This window comes from Aquarana catesbeiana, linkage group LG04 (genome assembly GCF_042186555.1).
Source record: "Aquarana catesbeiana isolate 2022-GZ linkage group LG04, ASM4218655v1, whole genome shotgun sequence".
Taxonomy (NCBI): Eukaryota; Metazoa; Chordata; class Amphibia; order Anura; family Ranidae; genus Aquarana; species Aquarana catesbeiana.
Window position 1 is genome coordinate 634,863,283 of NC_133327.1, and position 20,181 is coordinate 634,883,463.

Consider the following 20,181-nt stretch of genomic DNA (forward strand, 5'->3'; position numbering starts at 1 on the left):
TCCAGCCGTCCAGAGTACAGTAGACTTCTTCAGTCGTAACAATAAGATGTTGCAAGCAGCCGTAACCAAAGCGCAGGAGGATAATAAGAAGGCTTTCGACAGAAGGAGGAGGGGAGAACTGATCCCGCAGCCTGGTGATCAGGTGTGGTTAGCCACAACCAATTTGAGGTTGGCTTGCCCGTCAAAGAAGCTTGCCCCAAAGTTTTTGGGATCGTTCCCTGTAAAGAGGAAAATTAACAACGTTTCCTATGAGCTATCTTTACCGGATTCCTATAGGATACATCCAGTGTTCCATGTATCTTTACTAAAACCCACAGTGCCGGATCCCTTTCCTAATCAGGGGACTAGACCGCCCGAACCAGTGATCGTTAATGGGGACGAGGAGTTCGAGGTGGAAGCAATTGTAGACTGCAGGAGGAGAAGGGGTCGTCTGCAATATCTGATTAAGTGGAAGGGCTGGGCCAGAGGAAAACTCCTGGGAACCTGAACAGGATGTGCACGCTATGGACTTGGTCCGCGCCTTTTTCTGCAGTCATCCCCAGAAGAGGAACAAATTGGGCATCTGGAGGCTGCCCGTAAGGGGGGGCAGTGTCAAGGAAGACGTCTGCAAGGTACTACTGTTGTTTCCAGGCACATACCTGTGCGCAGGTGCCAACCAAGAATGTCCAGAATGACTGTGGGCGCTTCTGCTGATGCGCATGCGCGTGCGTGAACGGGACCGCGCGTTGGCGCTCGCGCGCACCTGTTACCAGAACTGGCGCCAGTCAGTCTATTTAAATGGAGCTTCAACACTGGCTGGTTGCTGCTTGGTCTACAGCGTTACCTGAATCCTGATTCCTGTCTGACTTCTGCTACCAATCCGGCTTGTTCCCTACTACCGCTGCCTGCTTCCGGCCCTGACCTCTGGGCTTTCCACGGACTGTTCTCTGTCTCCAGTTACTGTTACCTAGCACCTGTTGCCGAACCTGCTTGTGACCTGACTACGCTTCTGCCTGCCACTTCTGCCCGATCTGCCTGTCTGCTGCTTACCTGATTCATCTGACCCTGCTTCTGGCTGCCCAGCCTGCTGCAAGCTCCTGCGTCCAGTGTTGCACCTCTACCCATCTCCTGCCAAGTCTGCCAGCCATCTGCCATCTCTCCTGCCTGCTACCGGCTGTGTCCCGGCTTCCTGCTGCAAGTTCCTGGCTTCCTCTGATACAGACTTCTGGACTGATCATAGGCACTCTTACCCCACCGTGCTCCTGAGCCTGCTGTCCCACTATCAGGGGCTCTCGAGCCGGAGCTGTACGAGAGGCCTTCCTCTACACGTCAGGCTCACCCACCAGGTAGATGATGTCATTAAACCAGGTATTAGTACTTTTGGCAGTGTAGGCAGGTGCCAAGTCCTGCTGGAAAATGAAATCAGCATCTCTATAAAGCTGGTCAGCAGAGGAAAGCATGAAGTGCTCTAGAATTTCCTGGTCGGGGGACTGCGCTGACTTTGGACTTGACACAGTGGACCAACATCTGCAGATGACATGGCTCTCCAAATCATCACTGACTGTGGAAAATTCACACTGGACCTCATGCAACTTGGATTCTGTGCCTCTCCTCTCTTCCTCCAGACTCTGGGAACTTGATTTCCAAATGAAATGCAAAATTTACTTTCATCCGAAAAGAGGACTTTGGTCTACTGAGCAACGGTCCAGTCCTTTTTAACCTTAGCCCAGGTAAGACACTTCTGACGTTGTCTCTGGTTCAGGAGTGGCTTGACACAAGGAATGCGACAGTTGTAGCCCTTGTTCTGGATACGTCTGTGTGTGGTGGCTCTTGAAGCACTGACACCAGCCATAGTTCACTCCTTGTGAATCTTACCCAAAGTCTTGAATGGCCTTTGCTTCACAATCCTCTCAAGGCTGCGGTTATCCCAGTTGCTTGTGCACCTTTTTCTACCACACTTTTTCCTTCTACTCAACTTTTCATTAATATGCTTGGATACAGCACTCTGTGAACAGCCAGCTTCTTTAGCAATGACATTTTGTGACTTACCTTCCTTGTGGAGGGTGTTAATGACTGTCTTCTGTCCAACTGTCAAGTCAGCAGTCTTTTCCATGATTGTTTAACCTACTGAACCAGATTGAGAGACCATTTAAAGGCTCAGGAAACCTTTGCAGGTGTTTTGACTTAATTAGCTGGTTAGAGTGCGACACCATGAGTCTACAATATTGAACTTTCACAATATTCTAATTTTCCGAGATACTGAATTTTGGGTTTTCACTAGCTGTAAGCCATAGACAACAAAATTAACAGAAAGAAATGCTTGAAATATATCACTCTATGTGTAATGAATCTATATAATATATGCGTTTCGCTTTTTTAATTTAATTACTGAAATAAATTAACTTTTTGTTGATATTCAATTTTTTCGAGATGCACTTGTACATTTGTATTGTGTTGAGAGCTGCTCGTTATAAGACTAGATAGCCTAGATATAGTAAGATGAAGTAAATTATTACCGCGCTCTTACTCCCCCATAAATAGTGTTTCCACTTAAATCATACAAAAATTATCATACATAAAAAATCAAAACAAATGTGGCAGCAAAGATTATATGTGCTTTCTTTTTCACCAAAAAATATGAATGTGCAATTCGCTTACCATTCAACATACATAACCATAAATAATGTCCATAATATTATACAAATACAGAAAAGTCCAAACTATAAATCTAAGCAAAAGTGATGATTTAACACCAAGTGAATAATTGTGCGTTCTTCTCCACCAAAATATGGATATGCAGCTCACTCACCAGAACCTCATGACCCCCATTACAGGAAGCTAAACAGCGCTCTATTAATCCTTAACTGGCAGACTTTTCCAATAGGCTCTGAGATCAAAGTACTCCACTCATATCCATTCATATCCATCCAGGAACCTGAATGCACAGGGAGGTTGGCACCCAGAGACAACAATTCGACGCTCCTGAGCATTTAAACAAAGTCTACGTATGGCTCACATATAGAGGAAGAGAGAAGAACCTCTCATTATGTAGTAAATTAAAATTTATTGAAAAAGGATAAAAGATGCACTTACACTGCAACTTCGGCAACAAAATGAAAGTGGAAACGTTGGTTTGCATACCACCTGCATTCCAAATGGCGGAAGTGATATGTCCCAGTAATCCCTCAACACGTTTCGTCAGCAAGCGTCTGATGTCCCAAAGACCCCTGCTTTTTTAATGCAAGCAGTGTACGTATCTGAATGTGACCTTGTACCAGCCTTTTTCAGTCGCTGTACAGCAGAGCTGGAGTGTGAGAGGAAGAAGCAGCAACAGGAGTCAATTAGTTCATGTGCTGACAAGAGGCATGCTAATAGGAGAAAGGAGAGTGACAGAGGGATGAGCTCATCACTGTGCTGCTTCTCCTGTCACTGTCCAGTCACAGGCTGTGGTGGGACTGGGACACTCTGGCCTCAGAAAGTGGGTTCAATAATGCTGGCCACCCGGCTGAGGGCATCTTGTGACGAAAAAGTGGAAATGCTGGGTAGATATTTGGATTGAAAGTGAATGTTCTAAGAAAAGCAGCAGTTTTTTTTTTCCTTCATGGGCTATTCATTTTTATCTTATTTATGCTGGAGTTCTACTTTAAAAACGTTTGCAAAACAAAATTAGCAGACTGCTCTGGCAGATCAGCTGATACGTTGGGAGATCTGTGATCAGGTCAGATCTCTGTCTATACTTGTGTTATAAATTCCTTTCAAAGAATTACATTATATGACATTTTTTAGTTTGTTTTTACTTACAGAAGCATTGTATTTTCAGAGCCTATTTTCATGGCGCCCCCCACTGTGGTTCCCCTGTCATCACACTCTATAAATGTATCATGGGAGAGACCTTCTAATGATGTAACCAGAGGGGAAGTCACTGGCTATACAGTTAACTTGCTGTCCAACCTGGTGGATACATTAGATGTGGGAAGAGCTTCATCTGAGGTAAGACCATTTTTACTGCAATGAGCAAAGTTCTACATTATACAAAACAAAGATGTCAGTCCTAACATATTGAACAATATCACAGTTTGGGCTGAAGAGAGAGCAGATTTTGCATTGTTCCTTCATCTCACATTATTATTATGAATTATCATAACCCTAACATTCTCTGTCTCACTATACATTTTACAAGTTAAGTGCTAAAAACAAGTATTAAGGTATGTGTACAGTGAGGGAAAAATGTATTTGATCCCCTGCTGATTTTGTATGTTTGCCCACTGACAAAGAAATGATCAGTCTATAATTTTATTTGTAGGTTTATTGTAACAGTGAGAGACAGAACAACAACAAAAATATCCAGAAAAACACATTTCAAAAAAGTTATAAATTGATTTGCATTTTAATGAGTGAAATAAGTATTTGACCCCTTTGCAAAACATAACTTAATACTTGATGGCAAAACCCTTGTTGGCAATCACAGAGGTCAGACGTTTCTTGTAGTTGGCCACCAGGTTTGCACACATCTCAGGAGGGATTTTGTCCCACTCCTCTTTGCAGATCCTCTCCAAATCATTAAGGTTATAAGTGGTTGTAAACCCACGAACAAAACAAAACAAAAAAAACCTGCAAGACAAAGGCATAATGAGCTAGTATGCACAGCACACTAGCCCATTATGCATTATGTATTACTTACCTGAGATCGAAGCCCCGCAGCAGTTCTCGTTCACCACTCCGGCCGGCAACATCGCTCCTGGAGTTTCTTCTGGGTATCGCGGGCTCCGGCACTGTGATTGGCTGGAGCTGCGATGGCGTCACTCCCACGCATATGCATGGGAACTGCCAGTAACGGCACAGTCTAACTGAAGCAATGGCACGTACATGCCGTTGCTTCAGTGCGCATGTGCCAATGACATCGGCACATGCAGATACAGGGGTTGTGTCCTAAACCGTGCAGGTTTAGGAGATATCCGGGGTAGCTACAGGTAAGCCTTATTATAGGCTTACCTGTAGCAAAAAGTGGTTGTAAAGGGTTTACAACCACTTTAAGGCTGACGTTTGGTAACTTGAACCTTCAGCTCCCTCCACATATTTTCTATGGGATTAAGGTCTGGAGCCACTCCTTTGTTGCCTTGGTCGTGTGTTTTGGGTCAATGTCATACTGGAATAACCATTCATGACCCATTTTCAATGCCCTGGCTGAGGGAAGGAGGTTCTCACCCAAGATTTGACGGTATATGGCCCCGCCCATCGTCCCTTTGATGCGGTGACGTTTCCTGTCCCCTTAGCAGAAAAACACCCCCAAAGCATAATGTTTCCACCTCCATGTTTGATGGTGGGGATGGTGTTCTTGGAGTCATAGGCAGCATTCCTCCTCCTCCAAACACAGCGAGTTGAGTTGGTGCCAAAGAGCTTGAATTTGGTCTCATCTGACCACAACACTTTCACCCAGTTCTCCTCTGAATCATTCAGATGTTCATTAGCAAACTTCAGACGGGCCTGCTGTACATGTGTTATTTTGAGCGGGGGGACCTTGCGGGCGCTGCAGGATTCACAGCGTAGTGTGTTACCAATTGTTAGGGGCATGTCAGCAAGTCTGATCATTGAAGGATAGCAGTCTGAGTTTCCAGCACAGCCAGAACACTGACCATGCTGTGCTCTCATGCCTAGTGTGGTCAGTTTCCCTAGCAGGAATACCTTGGGGGTCATTTACAAAAGGCAAATCCACTTTGCACTACAAGTGCACTGCAAGTGCACTTGGAAGTACAGTCGCTGTAAATCTGAGGGGTAGCTCTGAAATGAGCGGAAGCTGATTTTATCATCCAATCGTGTGCAAGCTAAAATGCTGTTTTTTATAATCCTTGCATGTCCCCCTCGGATTTACAGCGACTGCACTTCCAAGTGCACTTGTAGTGCAAAGTGGATTTGCCTTTCGTAAATAACCCTCCATATATTTTATTTTATAAACAATACAAAGAGAACAGAATACATTTTTATACAAGTATGTGGTACAGCAGGCACATATAAGGAATATTTAATGTTGGGTTTACATATTCTTTAAACCCAAAACCAAAAATGGAATATGTTGCAACTTACCAATCATTAGATGGGGTGGCTGCATTAAGTTTCTTTTTTCCTTTCTGTTTTCACCTGGTGATCTGGCAAGTAACCAACCCCCTGTATCATAGCTCCCAACTGTCCCTGATTTTGAGGGACTGTCCCTGATTTGGAGCAATGTCCCTCTGTCCCTCTTTCTCCCTCATTTGTTCCTCATTTTGGTCTGATTCATATTAGTTGTATATAAAATGCACTTTTTATCTTTCAAAAAGTGTTACCCAGTGCTAAACCTTTCATCTAAATTCTAAATTGCTGCATTTGTAAATGTTAAAAGCCAATATAAAGAAATAGTAGTGGTAAAAAAAAAGTCCTTGTGGATTTAATTAACCTTTTTTTGGGTTAATTCTCCTTTAAGGGGTGTGTCAGGGGGGTGTGTCCTATGCCTACATACGTTTGCAAGTAGGTGTCCCTCATTCCCATCTCAAAATGTTGAGAGGTATGCCTGTATCAGAGTGCCCCCACTCTGGTTGAAGGATCACAAGGGTACTTTTAGGTTGGGTTCACACCTATGCATTTTTTTGTGCGTTTTGCAGTTTGCAGAAATGCGCTACAGTCCATTTAACATGGTTTCCAATGGTACACGTTCACATCTATGCATTTTTAAGCCGCTGGATTTTTGGAAAAAATCAGGACTTTTTTTCCCGCAGCAGATTGCATTTTGTGTGTAATAGACTTCAATGGACCCACACCAAAAACGCAAGTGTTGCGCTTCTGATGCGTTTTTACAATGTTTTGCGGGTTTTTTTTCTCCATAACAAACTGTGAATAGCTTGTTGTTAAGGAGCAGGCAGGTGCAGCATCCTTAACAACCGATGAGTCATCAGCTGTCAACATGGTTCCCTGCCGACAGCTGACTGTAAAAAATGTATTTAAAATTTATTGCCGGTGTCCTATCGTATTTTGTCCCCCATCGGATAGTGTCCGCTCTCTACTGTGCAAGCGCAGCGGGACACTCCGAAAATATCCAAAAATCAACAGCTGCGCACTTAATACCATATTATGTCACATGCCCCCGCACGGCCCCGCAGGCTCCCGAGGCTCGTACAACTTTGTAAGGGGCGGTGAGAAGGGCGGATACTTTTATGTTTCTATTTATCTTATCCCTTTACAAATGCCCACGGTCGTTTCATGTTACATGATATCTAAAACCCCTCAGGACAGTATAGGCTATGCATTTATACATGTTTTATGGATGCATTGATGCATGCATGTCTACTGGATGAACGGGATGGCATACCTGTGGTCACATACGCCCATTTTATAAATCCACCCCCTCGAGGATCGGGAGCGTGCGGGAGCCTGTGACAGAATGTAACATGCATTGCTCAGGGGCCGTTTATACTTCTTCGTTAGCTGTTCTTCTTCTGAGACTTTCGGCGTCTCCTTTGTCCTCCTTACTGCGCAAGCACGGCGCCTGCACAGTACGGGGCGGACATGACCAGTGTAGTCTAAATGTCCCCTTCATTCTTATCGCTGTTACCCACTTATCTCCAACCCATACCTTACCCACCTCAAATAATGAGACCACACTTATATTTTATGGAGTAAAATGGCCATAACAGCCTATTTTATTAAAACAAACCAACTAAATAACTCCAAACCACTATATATATATATATTATATATACTGTATATATAAATATAATAAACAATAATATAACCTGTTAACCCCAGTCTGATGGTCTCTGACGGTGACCCACCTTTTAACCACGTATAACCACATACCACACCAATGCACTGTGGGACCTTTTCCAAACTGATAGGCCTCCAGCTGTGACCGCTCGGAGACAACCCCTTCCCACAGTGCAACCATTCCAGTATTCCATCCACCGTTCAGGAATACACCGGAGGGGCACATACAAACGATGAGCCCCCCACCCCTTTTTGATCCCTCCGTTTACTGCCACCGTCAAAGACCACCAGAAGAACACCGCCATAGCCCTGAAGGGCACCTATCCGCTGTCATGACGACCTTCTTCCTTTTCCTGCAATAAATTAAAAACAGAGCAGCAAGTACACACGGACACATTGCACACATATATCTAGGGCGGGAGGGTGGGAAAAACTGCCTCCTCCTGTAAGTTCATCTTCACACTGACCCTTTGCACCGCCCCCTCTATAAATATAACCACTCCCCTTTGGCAAAAACTTCTTTCTTACCTTCCCCTTTCTTGCCACTCCCATTACTCCTTTCCACATTAACCCCATATGTGTCTCCCTTAGACACACTGTCATGCCCGGCCCTACACTATCCCTCCTTGCAGTCCTTTCGTTCCGGGCCTCACTTGACCAGTGTAGTCTAAATGTCCCCTTCATTCTTATCGCTGTTACCCACTTATCTCCAACCCATACCTTACCCACCTCAAATAATGAGACCACACTTATATTTTATGGAGTAAAATGGCCATAACAGCCTATTTTATTAAAACAAACCAACTAAATAACTCCAAACCACTATATATATATATATTATATATACTGTATATATAAATATAATAAACAATAATATAACCTGTTAACCCCAGTCTGATGGTCTCTGACGGTGACCCACCTTTTAACCACGTATAACCACATACCACACCAATGCACTGTGGGACCTTTTCCAAACTGATAGGCCTCCAGCTGTGACCGCTCGGAGACAACCCCTTCCCACAGTGCAACCATTCCAGTATTCCATCCACCGTTCAGGAATACACCGGAGGGGCACATACAAACGATGAGCCCCCCACCCCTTTTTGATCCCTCCGTTTACTGCCACCGTCAAAGACCACCAGAAGAACACCGCCACAGCCCGAAAGGGTGACAACCTTACCCTTGAGGGCACCTCCACACCCTCAGGGCCCGTTCTATCCCTTCCTGTAAACCCATAGCCATAAGTCAATCCCCACTTCAGAGAGACGAACTCCATCACTCCTCAAGTAGAGCCCCACATTTTTTCCAAGCTCTCTGTGCCTAATCACAATACCCCCATTCTGTGCCACGAACCTACCCACTACTTTGTTGATACGAGTCTTACTGATGCTCACCACAGATCTAGCCCAACGCCATGTCGTTCTAGCCACAATGTCAGACAACAGCAAAAAGGGGTACCCGGGAATTTAGTGCGCAAGTGCGTGAAATCGGATTTAATATCCGCGATCAGGTCCCTGACTGTCCGGATCCCCAAATCATTCCTCATGTATCACTAACACGTCAGGTGGTCTATCCAGCCTTACGTACCTCTCCACCTCCACCATCACTCTACCCCACCTCATCCCGGGTATCCCCAACCATCTCCGATAAGCCTCCCTCCTGGAAAATACCCAATTGCCTGCCATCCGGTCTTACGTCTCCTCTCCTGGCCCCCCAACACACCTAGGAGTGCCCTATGATCCAGACAAGGCGTACTGAACCTCCATCTGAAACGACAAACAAATAACATAAAGGCAGCAACACACCTGTCAACTTAACACAACCATATCACAACATGCGAATCCCACATGCACCCTCCTTTTCCTGTAAACATCCAAGATAGTTTTTTTTTATTTTTTTTTTTTTTATATCTATTCCACGGCCAAATGAGGCCTAATATAAGACCGAAATCTCACAAATCCCATCTTCCAATTCTGCGCACAGCCGCCTCATCCAACCCACATCTGGCAGCTTCTGTAGCCGCCCCTATGCGGAAGGAGTGTGAAGCGTACCCTGCCCCGTCCAACCCAGCTGCTTTACGACATTTCCTAAAAATTGATATGAACTGAAACTTTGACAAGTAGTACCCATCCTCATGCCTCAGGAATGGCCCTGCCCCATCTGTTCTAATCTTCGGAAATTCACGCACTGCCTCAACAGGGCACACCCTAGACCCAGGTACTGCGAACAGCGACACATCCACACCCTTACCCTGGTGATCAGTTTTTGACCTGCGCAGCCGCAAACACACTCTATCCACCTCCACCTGCACATCTTGCTCCCAACAGGCCCACTGCCAAACACTTCGATGGGCTAACCAACTCCCCTCTCCGAAAAACCCCAAAAATGCTAGCGAGAACACTGCTGTAAACAGCAACGCTTCATACCGCGATTTACATATTGAACCCAACATCGCACATACGGACCCCAGGTTCGCAAAAGTGACAGGCCGTCTCACATCCTTCCACATATGCTGTTTTCGATAACCCTTTATGGCCTGCTTCACCCAAAATCTTTTTTCCAGTCCTCCCCTCCCATTAATTTGACAAGAAACGATAAGCCCGCCATTTTTTTATCGATGGAAGAGACCGAAAAAACATTTTTCAATGTTCCTAGCTACAAAATACAATACCAGTAACCGCCCGTCAGACCCCATTTTCCCAGCCCCTGCCTCCTGTACCAACCCTGACCATTCTTTCCATACCTTCGCGTAAGCTGACCAAGTGGACTCACTTAGACTGCCGAATCCATCCCGCGGTGACTCCAAGGGCAGCTCCCAAATCCAGTCCGGGCAAGGAACTCCTTCTTTTTGTGCACCCGGAGCCAGCTCCCTGAACTTGTTCCATTGAAATCGAGACAAGGAGTCAGCTAGCGAATTGTCGACACCCGGGATGTGCACCGCATAAATAAAATATTTAATCTCAAACACCTCAACACCAGTTTCCGCAAAAGCCGTATAACTGGTTGTGGTGACGCAGACATGCGATTGACCACCTGCACTACTCTCATGTTGTCACAATTTATTCTCAACTGTAGAATCTGGCATGCCTCCCCCCACAGTTCCAAAGCCAGCACCACTGGAAAAGTTCCAGTCGCACTAAATTCTTAAGGAACTCCGCCCTCTCCCAAGACTGCGGCCAGGGTTCCACGCTCCACTGCCCTTGGAAAAATGCACCATAGCCCGTGGAGCCTGCAGCATCTGTAACCAGCTCTACATCGAAATTACTCACCGGGCCAGACATCCACACCGCCCTGCCATTGTATGAGGCTAAAAACTCATACCACACCTTTAAATCCTCCCTGTGTTCCTCGGTCAGGCGAATAAAATGAGTCGGGGCCTTTACCCCCGCGGTGGCTGCTGACAGCCGTCAGCAATACCTGCCCCATGGGGATGATCCTGCAGGCAAGATTCAACTTACCCAGCAACGACTGCAGAGTCCTCAACTGAACTTTCCGCAGTCCGTGGATTTTCCGAATTTCCTTCTGCAAGTCCTCCAACTTACCTCTGGGCAATCGGCACTCCATCGCCATTGAGTCTATTACTATCCCCAAAAGCTAAGTTCAGCTGTTGGGCCTTCCGTTCTTTCTGCGGCCAATGGTATACCAAACCTGCCTGCGATGTGCTGCAACGTGGAAAGTAGAATCGCACACACAGAGGAAGCAGGGGGGCCTATACACAAAAAGTCATCCAAATAATGTATGACTGAACCTAAGCCGGAAACCTCCCTAATCACCCACTCCAAAAACGAGCTGAAAGCCGCGAACATGGCTTTTGGAAAAGATAAGTGGTGTATCACGCGGAACTTGTTCGGTTCCTTCTTGGGCACCACCCCCAATGGTGACACCACCAAATCCTGCCAGGGTTTGTTGGCAAAGGGCCCCCCCATGCGCCCCATGGCCACTTCTCTTCCCAATTTGTCCTCCACCACCCCCGGATGCTGTAAAGCAGATGTCAGATTCCTTGCCTTTGGCAGAACCATCGCCAACGAACACGGGTTCTTAAAACCGTCCTGAAACCCCGAAGCCAATAACTTTGCCGCTTCCCTGTCTGGATACTTACTTAGAAAAGGAAGCATCCTTTCCACCCTCACCGGCGTCGTCCCTCTTTTGAGCAGAGTCGCTGGCACGCTTCCCTCTCTTAAAACACCTGGACAATATATGGGCTCCCCCTCACCCAGAGCACTCGTGCTTGAACTTGTATGCTGCTCCAAATTTACAGGAGCCCTCATTGCACTGCCAGCATACTCCCCACTTCTTTCCGGCCGGCAGTCCTGAGGAATGTGTACCCCCGGCCTCCCCCTGAAAAAACTGAGGCGGGGCTCTCGCTGAAGACGTAAGCCTCATCCAGAGGCTAATATCTTTATGATTCCAATGCAGAGACGGGCGGACTGCTCTGCGCTGTCTGAACTGCTCGTTGTATCTAAGCCAAGCAGTACCACTGTACACCCTATGTGCCTCTCCTATAGCGTCCATGTAACAGAACAAAGCCGAGCAATGCTCGGGGTTCTTCTCACCAATAACGCTCACCATAATGGCAAACGCTTGCAGCCAGTTAACAAATGTACACGGTATAAGCCTGTACCTCCTTCTTTCCTCGTTCTCCTTCTTGGAATCATCAGGTTTCACCCTGTCCAAGTTAATTTTTTCCAATGGCAGTAGCGAAAAATCTCCACATACTCGCCCTTGTAAATCTTATCCCGGACTTCCTGTTTTAGATGAGCTCCCAGCAGGCCCTCGAAGTAGAGGTATACCTCGCACTTTGCCGCGTTCGCGGTCCTGACCATATTGGTCCTCTCCGCCTTCTCCGTATCCCCTTTTTCCCCTGCCTTCTCGGTGACCACTCCTACCCCTGACTGCACGGGTATCGGAGCTGCCGGGGGCATCTCCACCCCAGATCCCCCAGTTCCTCCAACCACTGCCTCAAATCTACCTAACAATGCCCGCAGGCCCTCCAATAAATCCGTCAGCTGTGTACCGGACCCCGCACTGGCAGGCCTGTGCTCTGCCCCCTGCTGGCCCAGCGTATCCCCCCCTGACTGTATCAAAGGAACTGCTGGCCTAACCGTACCCGCAGCTACCACCCCTAACACATCCTGCAATGCATCAGACAAAGACAAATTAACCATTGACTTACCGGGCTGACCAGGAGCTCCCCCAACAGCCGCCGCGTTTCTCTCTATCGCTGGTACTAGTGGTTCCTCCTCCCCTGATGCTTTCCCTGACCTCTCGTCCTGTTCCAGGATGGGTGGCATAGCAAGCCCCCCGGGAGATGAAATCCCTAAGGCCGTGGTGCTTGGCAGTTGTGGGGCCCGCTTCACCCCCGAAATTCCTCCTTCTCCAGACCGGCGTCACTGACCTGACCTGGCGATGTCCTGGCTGTCATGTGTTGTTCTTCCTCCGCCATCTTGTCCCACCGAGCGCTGTCCCGGTAGGCTCCGCCCCCTCACCGACTTCCCGATCTCCCGCTCCACCACCTCCGTGTCTCTGCTCGGCTCTCCGTCCCTCATCATCTCCCCCCTCTGATCGCTGTGTGCGGATGGGGATGCCGCCCTGCTTCCTGACCCACGATGTCCGTGCGGGGAACCGGCGCCATGTTGGCCCGTGGCCCCACCCACCGGATTAGGCAGGCGGCGTGTGGACCACCCAGGGCCTGCTGAAAGCTGTGGCTGATGCTGTTTTGCCGGGGGAAGCGATCGCTCCTCTGTCGGGCTTCTGGGGAGGTGAATGGGTCTAGATGCAGGCCCTGGTGAAAAGCACGCTGGAGGCCGCGACCTCCGCGATGGGACACCTCACCTGACGGGGATCCGTCTGCCTCATCCTCCATGAGCTCCGCGCCTGTCTCTGCAGCCACTCTGGTATTGCTTCAATCTCTGCCATCATGGAGGAGCAGTGAGAAAAACTGCCTCCTCCTGTAAGTTCATCTTCACACTGACCCTTTGCACCGCCCCCTCTATAAATATAACCACTCCCCTTTGGCAAAAACTTCTTTCTTACCTTCCCCTTTCTTGCCACTCCCATTACTCCTTTCCACATTAACCCCATATGTGTCTCCCTTAGACACACTGTCATGCCCGGCCCTACACTATCCCTCCTTGCAGTCCTTTCGTTCCGGGCCTCACTCTACCTGATGGGGGGACACTTTTCGTCAGAACACCAGCAATAAAGAAATCAAGAAAAAATGGTGTGGGATCCTCCCTCAAAATGCATACCAGGACATTCAGGTCTGGTATGGATTTTGAGGTGAACCCCAAGCCAAAATTTTTAAAATAATGGCATGGGCTCCCTCCCAAAATCCATACTAGACCCTTATCTGAACATGCAACCCAGCAGGTCAGGAAAGGGAGGGGACGAGTGAGCATCCCCCCCCTCCTGAACCATACCAGGCCACATTCCTTCAACATAGGGGGGGTGCCATGGGCAGGGGGCCTCTGCCCCCCTAAAACACCTTGTCCCCATATTGATGTCCAGGGTTGTTGGGGGTCTGCGGGCAGGGGGTTTATCGGAGTCTGGAAGCCCCCTTTATCAAGGGGGCCCCCAAATCCTGGCAATTCTTTTTTATTCATTCAGCTGTCAGCAGGGAACAACCGGTTATTTACAGTTTGTTAAAGAGAAAAAAAATGCAAACCGCATGAAAACTACATGCAAAAATGCATAAAAATTGCATGCTCTAAAACAAAAAACGCATCGGAAAACCGCATCAACCGCATAGATGTGAACCTAGCCTTAGACCACAGAATTTTTAATCTGGGGGGAGGGGAGTGGTAGATGGACTATCAGGTTTAGATATACCAACAAATTGAAGCCAAACTCCAAATCATTGTAATCACCTCTGTCAGTGTGTATGGTTTGTTTCAATCTTCTAATTGCAACATTTGCAGGTGAGCTGGTTCTCTTGTAAAAACAACTAACTTACTGGCAGGATCACCAGGTAAAAATAAAGGAAAGAAAGCCTAAAAAAGAAAACAAATGCAGCCATCACATCTAAGAATTGATAAACCGCAATATAATAAATATTTGCTTTTGGGTTTAATATCTCTTTAATAAAAATGATGCCCAGATAAACATCTTCACAAGTACATATGTAGCAATAACTCTCGGTGGAGCTGCTGGTTTAAGCGGGTCTGTTACCTTCACTCTGCTTCCCTCTGTTTCACCGGCACCAGGTCTAGGGTTCCGTTGAATTTACTTCTGGACGACACACGCACCAACACTGGAGTACGTTTTCAATGCTTTATTAAACACTTGACTTAGGAAATAGCAGGAAAGAGACGAAAGGGAAACTGCAGAAGAAACTCAAACATCTTCCTTTAGGGTTCTTTTAGCAAATGTTCGGGTAGAATTCAGATATTGTATGGAATGCGCTCCCCTCGTGGGACACACTTCTTGCTTGTCTGGATAGACCTCTCTCACCAGCCTAGCAGCCAGCACGCAGCACGAATCAAAGTCTCTGCCACAGACTTGCTTGGGAACAAAATTTGTACGATCCTATGCCACAGGATGTATCAGATTTTCTGTAATGAATGTCAGTCACAGTGCCTGAACCTTTAAGCCAACCCGGCAACACTATGCTGTATAGTTACTTTCGGATACATCCTCCAACCAAGTCACCAGTCCCCTCTATAGACCAGCACGCTGCGTGATCCCTCCAAGACGGGTCCTCCCCTGGGATCTCCTCAGTTGTCCAGCTTCGCCACACAGGACCGACAGCTCAGGACCATTCCTCGGCCGCGGTGGTAAGCCCCAGACAAGCCTCTGGATCCACCCCTGCGCCGCAGCATCGTGGGCCTCCGGAACGGAGGACCACGAGGTAGCTCCTTAACGCATACCTGTCGGCCAGGAGGACCAGCAGGTGGCTGAAAAACCAACCCCAAAATATGGCGTCTTTCCCATAAATACCCTCGCCCAGAATGCAACTCGGAGGACCACCTCCACCGAGTTGTCTCCGGGACAGAAGAACATCCATACGCTTCAACATGTTGCCTTTCCAACCCTGACCAGTGGTAACAGCGACACCCACCGGTGAGCATGGAAACACACACAACGTCAGCCAAGCTGGAACAGAGGCAAACCTAACCTATTTAACGAACAAGTTACTAAATTTACCTAACGTGCGGTAGATTGCAAATCTACCAGCGCTACACATACAGTGAATTTTAACATACAACAGAAAAATAGGAGAGAACCAAATCTATTCAAGATTACCATCTAGAAGTATAAGGGGTTCGGAAAGATAAAAGAACAGAGCTTTCCTCCAGTATATAGGGAAGCAGCGTGTGTCCTGACAGAGTAAAGGTGAAAGCAGCGCCGGATCAAAGACGGAAAAGACGATTTCAGGCCAGATTATCGGCTGAAGAGACATGGTTGTATGGCTGGAGGATCAGTGAGTGTTGTTGAAAAGAAAAACAGCTTTTCAAATAATACATACTTTTGCAAAGGAGAGATTCTGAAGAAAAGCTTCCAGCTCTGAGAGCAATTCCCTGCCCTAAGCTCCTTCTCACATTAACCTTCCTTATAACCCTCACACTAAAATCCCTTGTAACCCTAATACTTAAACTTAAATCCCTTGTAACCCTAATGTCGCGTACACACAAGCGGACTTTTCGACCGGACTGGTCCGATGGTCTATCCGACGGACTTTCGGCAGACTTCCGATGGACTTTCCGAACAAACAGACTTGCCTACACACGATCACACTAAAGTCCGACGGATTTGTACTTGATGACGCACGACCGGACTAAAATAAGGAAGTTGATAGCCAGTAACCAATAGCTGCCCTAGCATCGGTTTTCGTCTGTCGGACTAGCATACAGACGAGAGGACTTTTCGATAGGAACTGGGTCCGGAGGAGTTCCGACGTAAAGATTTGAAACATGTTCCAAATTTAAAGTCCAGTCGAAAAGTTCGCTCGTGTGTACGCGGCATAATACTAATAATCTCTAAGACCCCTTTCACACGCATTTTTAAGGCACTTTAGCGCTAAAAATAGCACCTGTAAAGCACCTGCAAAAAGCCTCATCTGCAATCCCAGTGTAAAAGCCGTGTGCTTTCACACTGGGGCGCTGCACTGGCAGGATGTAAAAAAAAGTCCTGCAAGCAGCTTCTTTACAGCGCTGTAGGAGCGGTGAATACACCACTCCTAAAGTGCCCCTGCCCATTGAAATCAATGGGCGGAGCCGCCGAAGCGCCTCGGCAGCTTTAACCCTTTATTCGGCCGCTATTGGGGCTTAAAAGCGCCCTAAAAAGCTCCGCAAAAACGACTGTAAATCGCCGCTAAAACTAGCCCGGGCGCTGGTAGTGTGAAAGGGGTCTAACCCTAACTTAAAAGTTAACGTGAAGGGCCCATGCACACCAGATCCAGTTTTATGCATTTTTGATTGCATTCCCATTGCATACAGTGCAGAATCTACATTATCCTATGAGGATAGTTTCCACTATTAGGGCTCATTTACACTTGCTTCGGCTTCGACACACATTAACGACTAGTTTACACTTGCTTCAAAACTAAGCTCTCTGAATGCCAGTCAAAGCCCCTGTCACTAAATAAAATGATTAGCTTACAGTCCTGTTTACACCTTGCTTTTGCTTTGCTTTGCTTCAACTTTGCTTCAAAAATGATACCCCATGTAGCTTTAGTGGTGCTTCAAAGCGTCTTCAAAGCCTCCATAGAAGTCTATGGCAAAGCTCGCTTGAAGCCCCACTGAAGCCCCATCGAATCTCCACCAAAGCCTCATCGAAGTACCAAGCAAAAGTAAGGTGTAAACAGAACTGTAAGCTAACCATTTTATTTAGCGACAGAGGCTTTGACTGGCATTCAGAGAGCTTTAACAAAGCGTGTCCGAAGCTATGTTTTGAAGCAAGTGTAAACTAGCCCTTACAGTACACTACTGTGAAAAAAAAAAGTACAGCAAGCTGCATTTTTTCTCAAATGTGCAGAAACGTTTGCAAAGGCATGTAAATGCCTGAAAATGCACTGCAATGCAGTGGCCACACATAAAAGCCTAAAGAAGAAAAAAGACAGAAGTGATCTCAAAGGAAATGCAAGCTTAGGAAAAATGCACCACATATGCATGCAAATGCACGTAAAAAAAAGTGTCAAACACAAGTCACCACACATGCAAAAAACGTGCAGTGCAGCTTTTGGTGTGAATGGACCCTAAAGCCTCTTTCACATGGCCAATTACAGGCAGCCTGTGGAGGTCAGCAGGAAGAATAAGTTGATTTTTGAGGTTGGAATGATCGGAGCATGGGAATAGCAGCAGCCACTCAGCCTATTAAAAACAATGACAGGCTGACAGCAGCCATCGCTGTTCACATATAGCTGCACATAGAGCAGTTACCCGCTGTTAGGGACAGATGTCTGAGTCTGGACGCACCTGGCATTCATCCATAACCTCAGATATCCGCTCTGTGTGCAGCTAAATGTGAACAGCAGCGGGCGCTGTCAGCCTGTCATTGTTTTAAATAGGCTGAAGGGCGGCTGCTATGCCCTGGTCATTCCAGCTGTAGGAATCTGCTGATTGTTGCTGTTGGAATCCACAGGCTGCATGTAATCGGCCATGTGCATGTGGCCCACGTTGTCTTACAGTGATCTTCTGGGTATCCCTAACAGTAACCCTCTCTGTAAAGCTAACACTAGCCCTCATGCCCTCAGCCAACTAGCCTACCCTTCCTGTAACCCTAACACTAACCATCTCACTAACTTTCCCTATAACACTAACCCTCCCTGTAACATTGACCCTAACACTAGTCATTTCTGTCACCCTAACACTAACCCTCCCACTAATCCTTTCTGGAACCATAACACCCTTAATGTATCTCTAATGCCGCGTATACAGGAGCAGACTTTTCGTCGGAATGAACTCCAAAGGACTTTTTGACGGAGTTCCGACAAAACAGACTTCCCTACACACGATCACACCAAAGTCGGATCCTTTCGAACGTGATGACGTACGACCGGACTAGAATAAGGAAGTTCATAGCCAGTAGCCAATAGCTGCCCTTGCGTCATTTTTGGTCTGTCGGACTAGCATACAGACGAACGGATTTTTCTATAGGAATCGAGTCCGTCGGAAAGATTTGAAACTTGTTCTATTTCTAAGGTCCGTCAAATTTTTAGACAGAAAGGGTCCGATGAAGCCCACATATGGTCGAATTGTCCGACGGATTCGTTCCTTCGGACCTTTGATGCCGAAAAGTCCGGTCGTGTGTACACGGCATAACACTAACCCCTTAAACTTACCCATCCACAACCCTAACACTAAACCCCTACACTTACCCTTCCTACAACCCTAACACTAACCCCTTACACTTACCCGTTCTATAACCCAAACACTAACCCCTTACACTTACCCTTCCTACAACCCTAACACTAACCCCTTACACTTACCTATCTTACAACCCAAACACTAACCCCTTACATTTGCCCTTCCTACAACCCTAACACTGACCCCTTACACTTACCCTTCCTACAACCCTAACACTGACCCCTAACACTTACCCTTCCTACAACCCTAACACTGACCCCTTACACTTACCCTTCTTACAACCCTAACACTGACCCCTTACACTTACCCTTCCTACAACCCTAACACTGACCCCTTACACTTACCCTTCCTACAACCCTAACACTGACCCCTTACACTTACCCTTCTTACAACCCTAACACTGACCCCTTACTTACCTGTCCTACAACCCTAACACTAACCCCTTATACTTACTGTACCTTTCCTACAACCCTAACGCTAATGCCCTGTACACACGGTCGGATTTTCCGACCGAAAATGTGTGATAGGACCTTGTTGTCGGAAATTCCGACCGTGTGTAGGCTCCATCACACATTTTCCATCGGAATTCCCGACACACAAAGTTTGAGAGCTTGCTATAAAATTTTCCGACAACAAAATCCGTTGTCGGAAATTTCGATCATGTGTACACAAATCCGACGCACAAAGTGCCACGCATGCTCAGAATAAATTAAGAGAGGAATGCTATTGGCTACTGCCCCGTTTACAGTCCCGGCGTACGTGTTTTACGTCACCACGTTTAGAACGATCAGATTTTCCGACAACTTTGTGTGACCGTGTGTATGCAAGACAAGTTTGAGCCAACATCCATCGGAAAAAATCCATGGATTTTGTTGTCGGAATGTCCGATCAATGTCCGACTGTGTGTACAGGGCATTACTCTTCCTGTAACCATAACATTTGACAGGTGGTAGGGAGACATTGTATCACCTCCTCACCACTTGCTTTAACCCTTTGATCCTCGCACTAGTGTACCAATACCGTGTGCATTCCAGGCGATGATGATGCGGTGCTTGCAGACCACCCCTATTCACTTGAATGGGTCATGCTAACCACAACTTTAATGCCCCGTACACACGGTCGGACATTGATCGGACATTCCGACAACAAAATCCTAGGATTTTTT

The 20,181-nt window shown here is 47.0% G+C and overlaps 1 protein-coding gene across 1 annotated transcript in view; it reads left to right on the forward strand.

Annotated features, from left to right (window-relative positions):
* USH2A (usherin) overlaps positions 1–20,181 on the forward strand; it is a 1,400,924-nt gene that overhangs the window by 375,959 nt on the left and 1,004,784 nt on the right. Inside the window, exons 19-20 of the mRNA XM_073628975.1 lie at positions 3,800–3,923; positions 12,409–12,418. Of these exons, the coding sequence (XP_073485076.1) occupies positions 3,800–3,923; positions 12,409–12,418 (134 nt within the window). The remainder of the gene's footprint in view (positions 1–3,799; positions 3,924–12,408; positions 12,419–20,181) is intronic.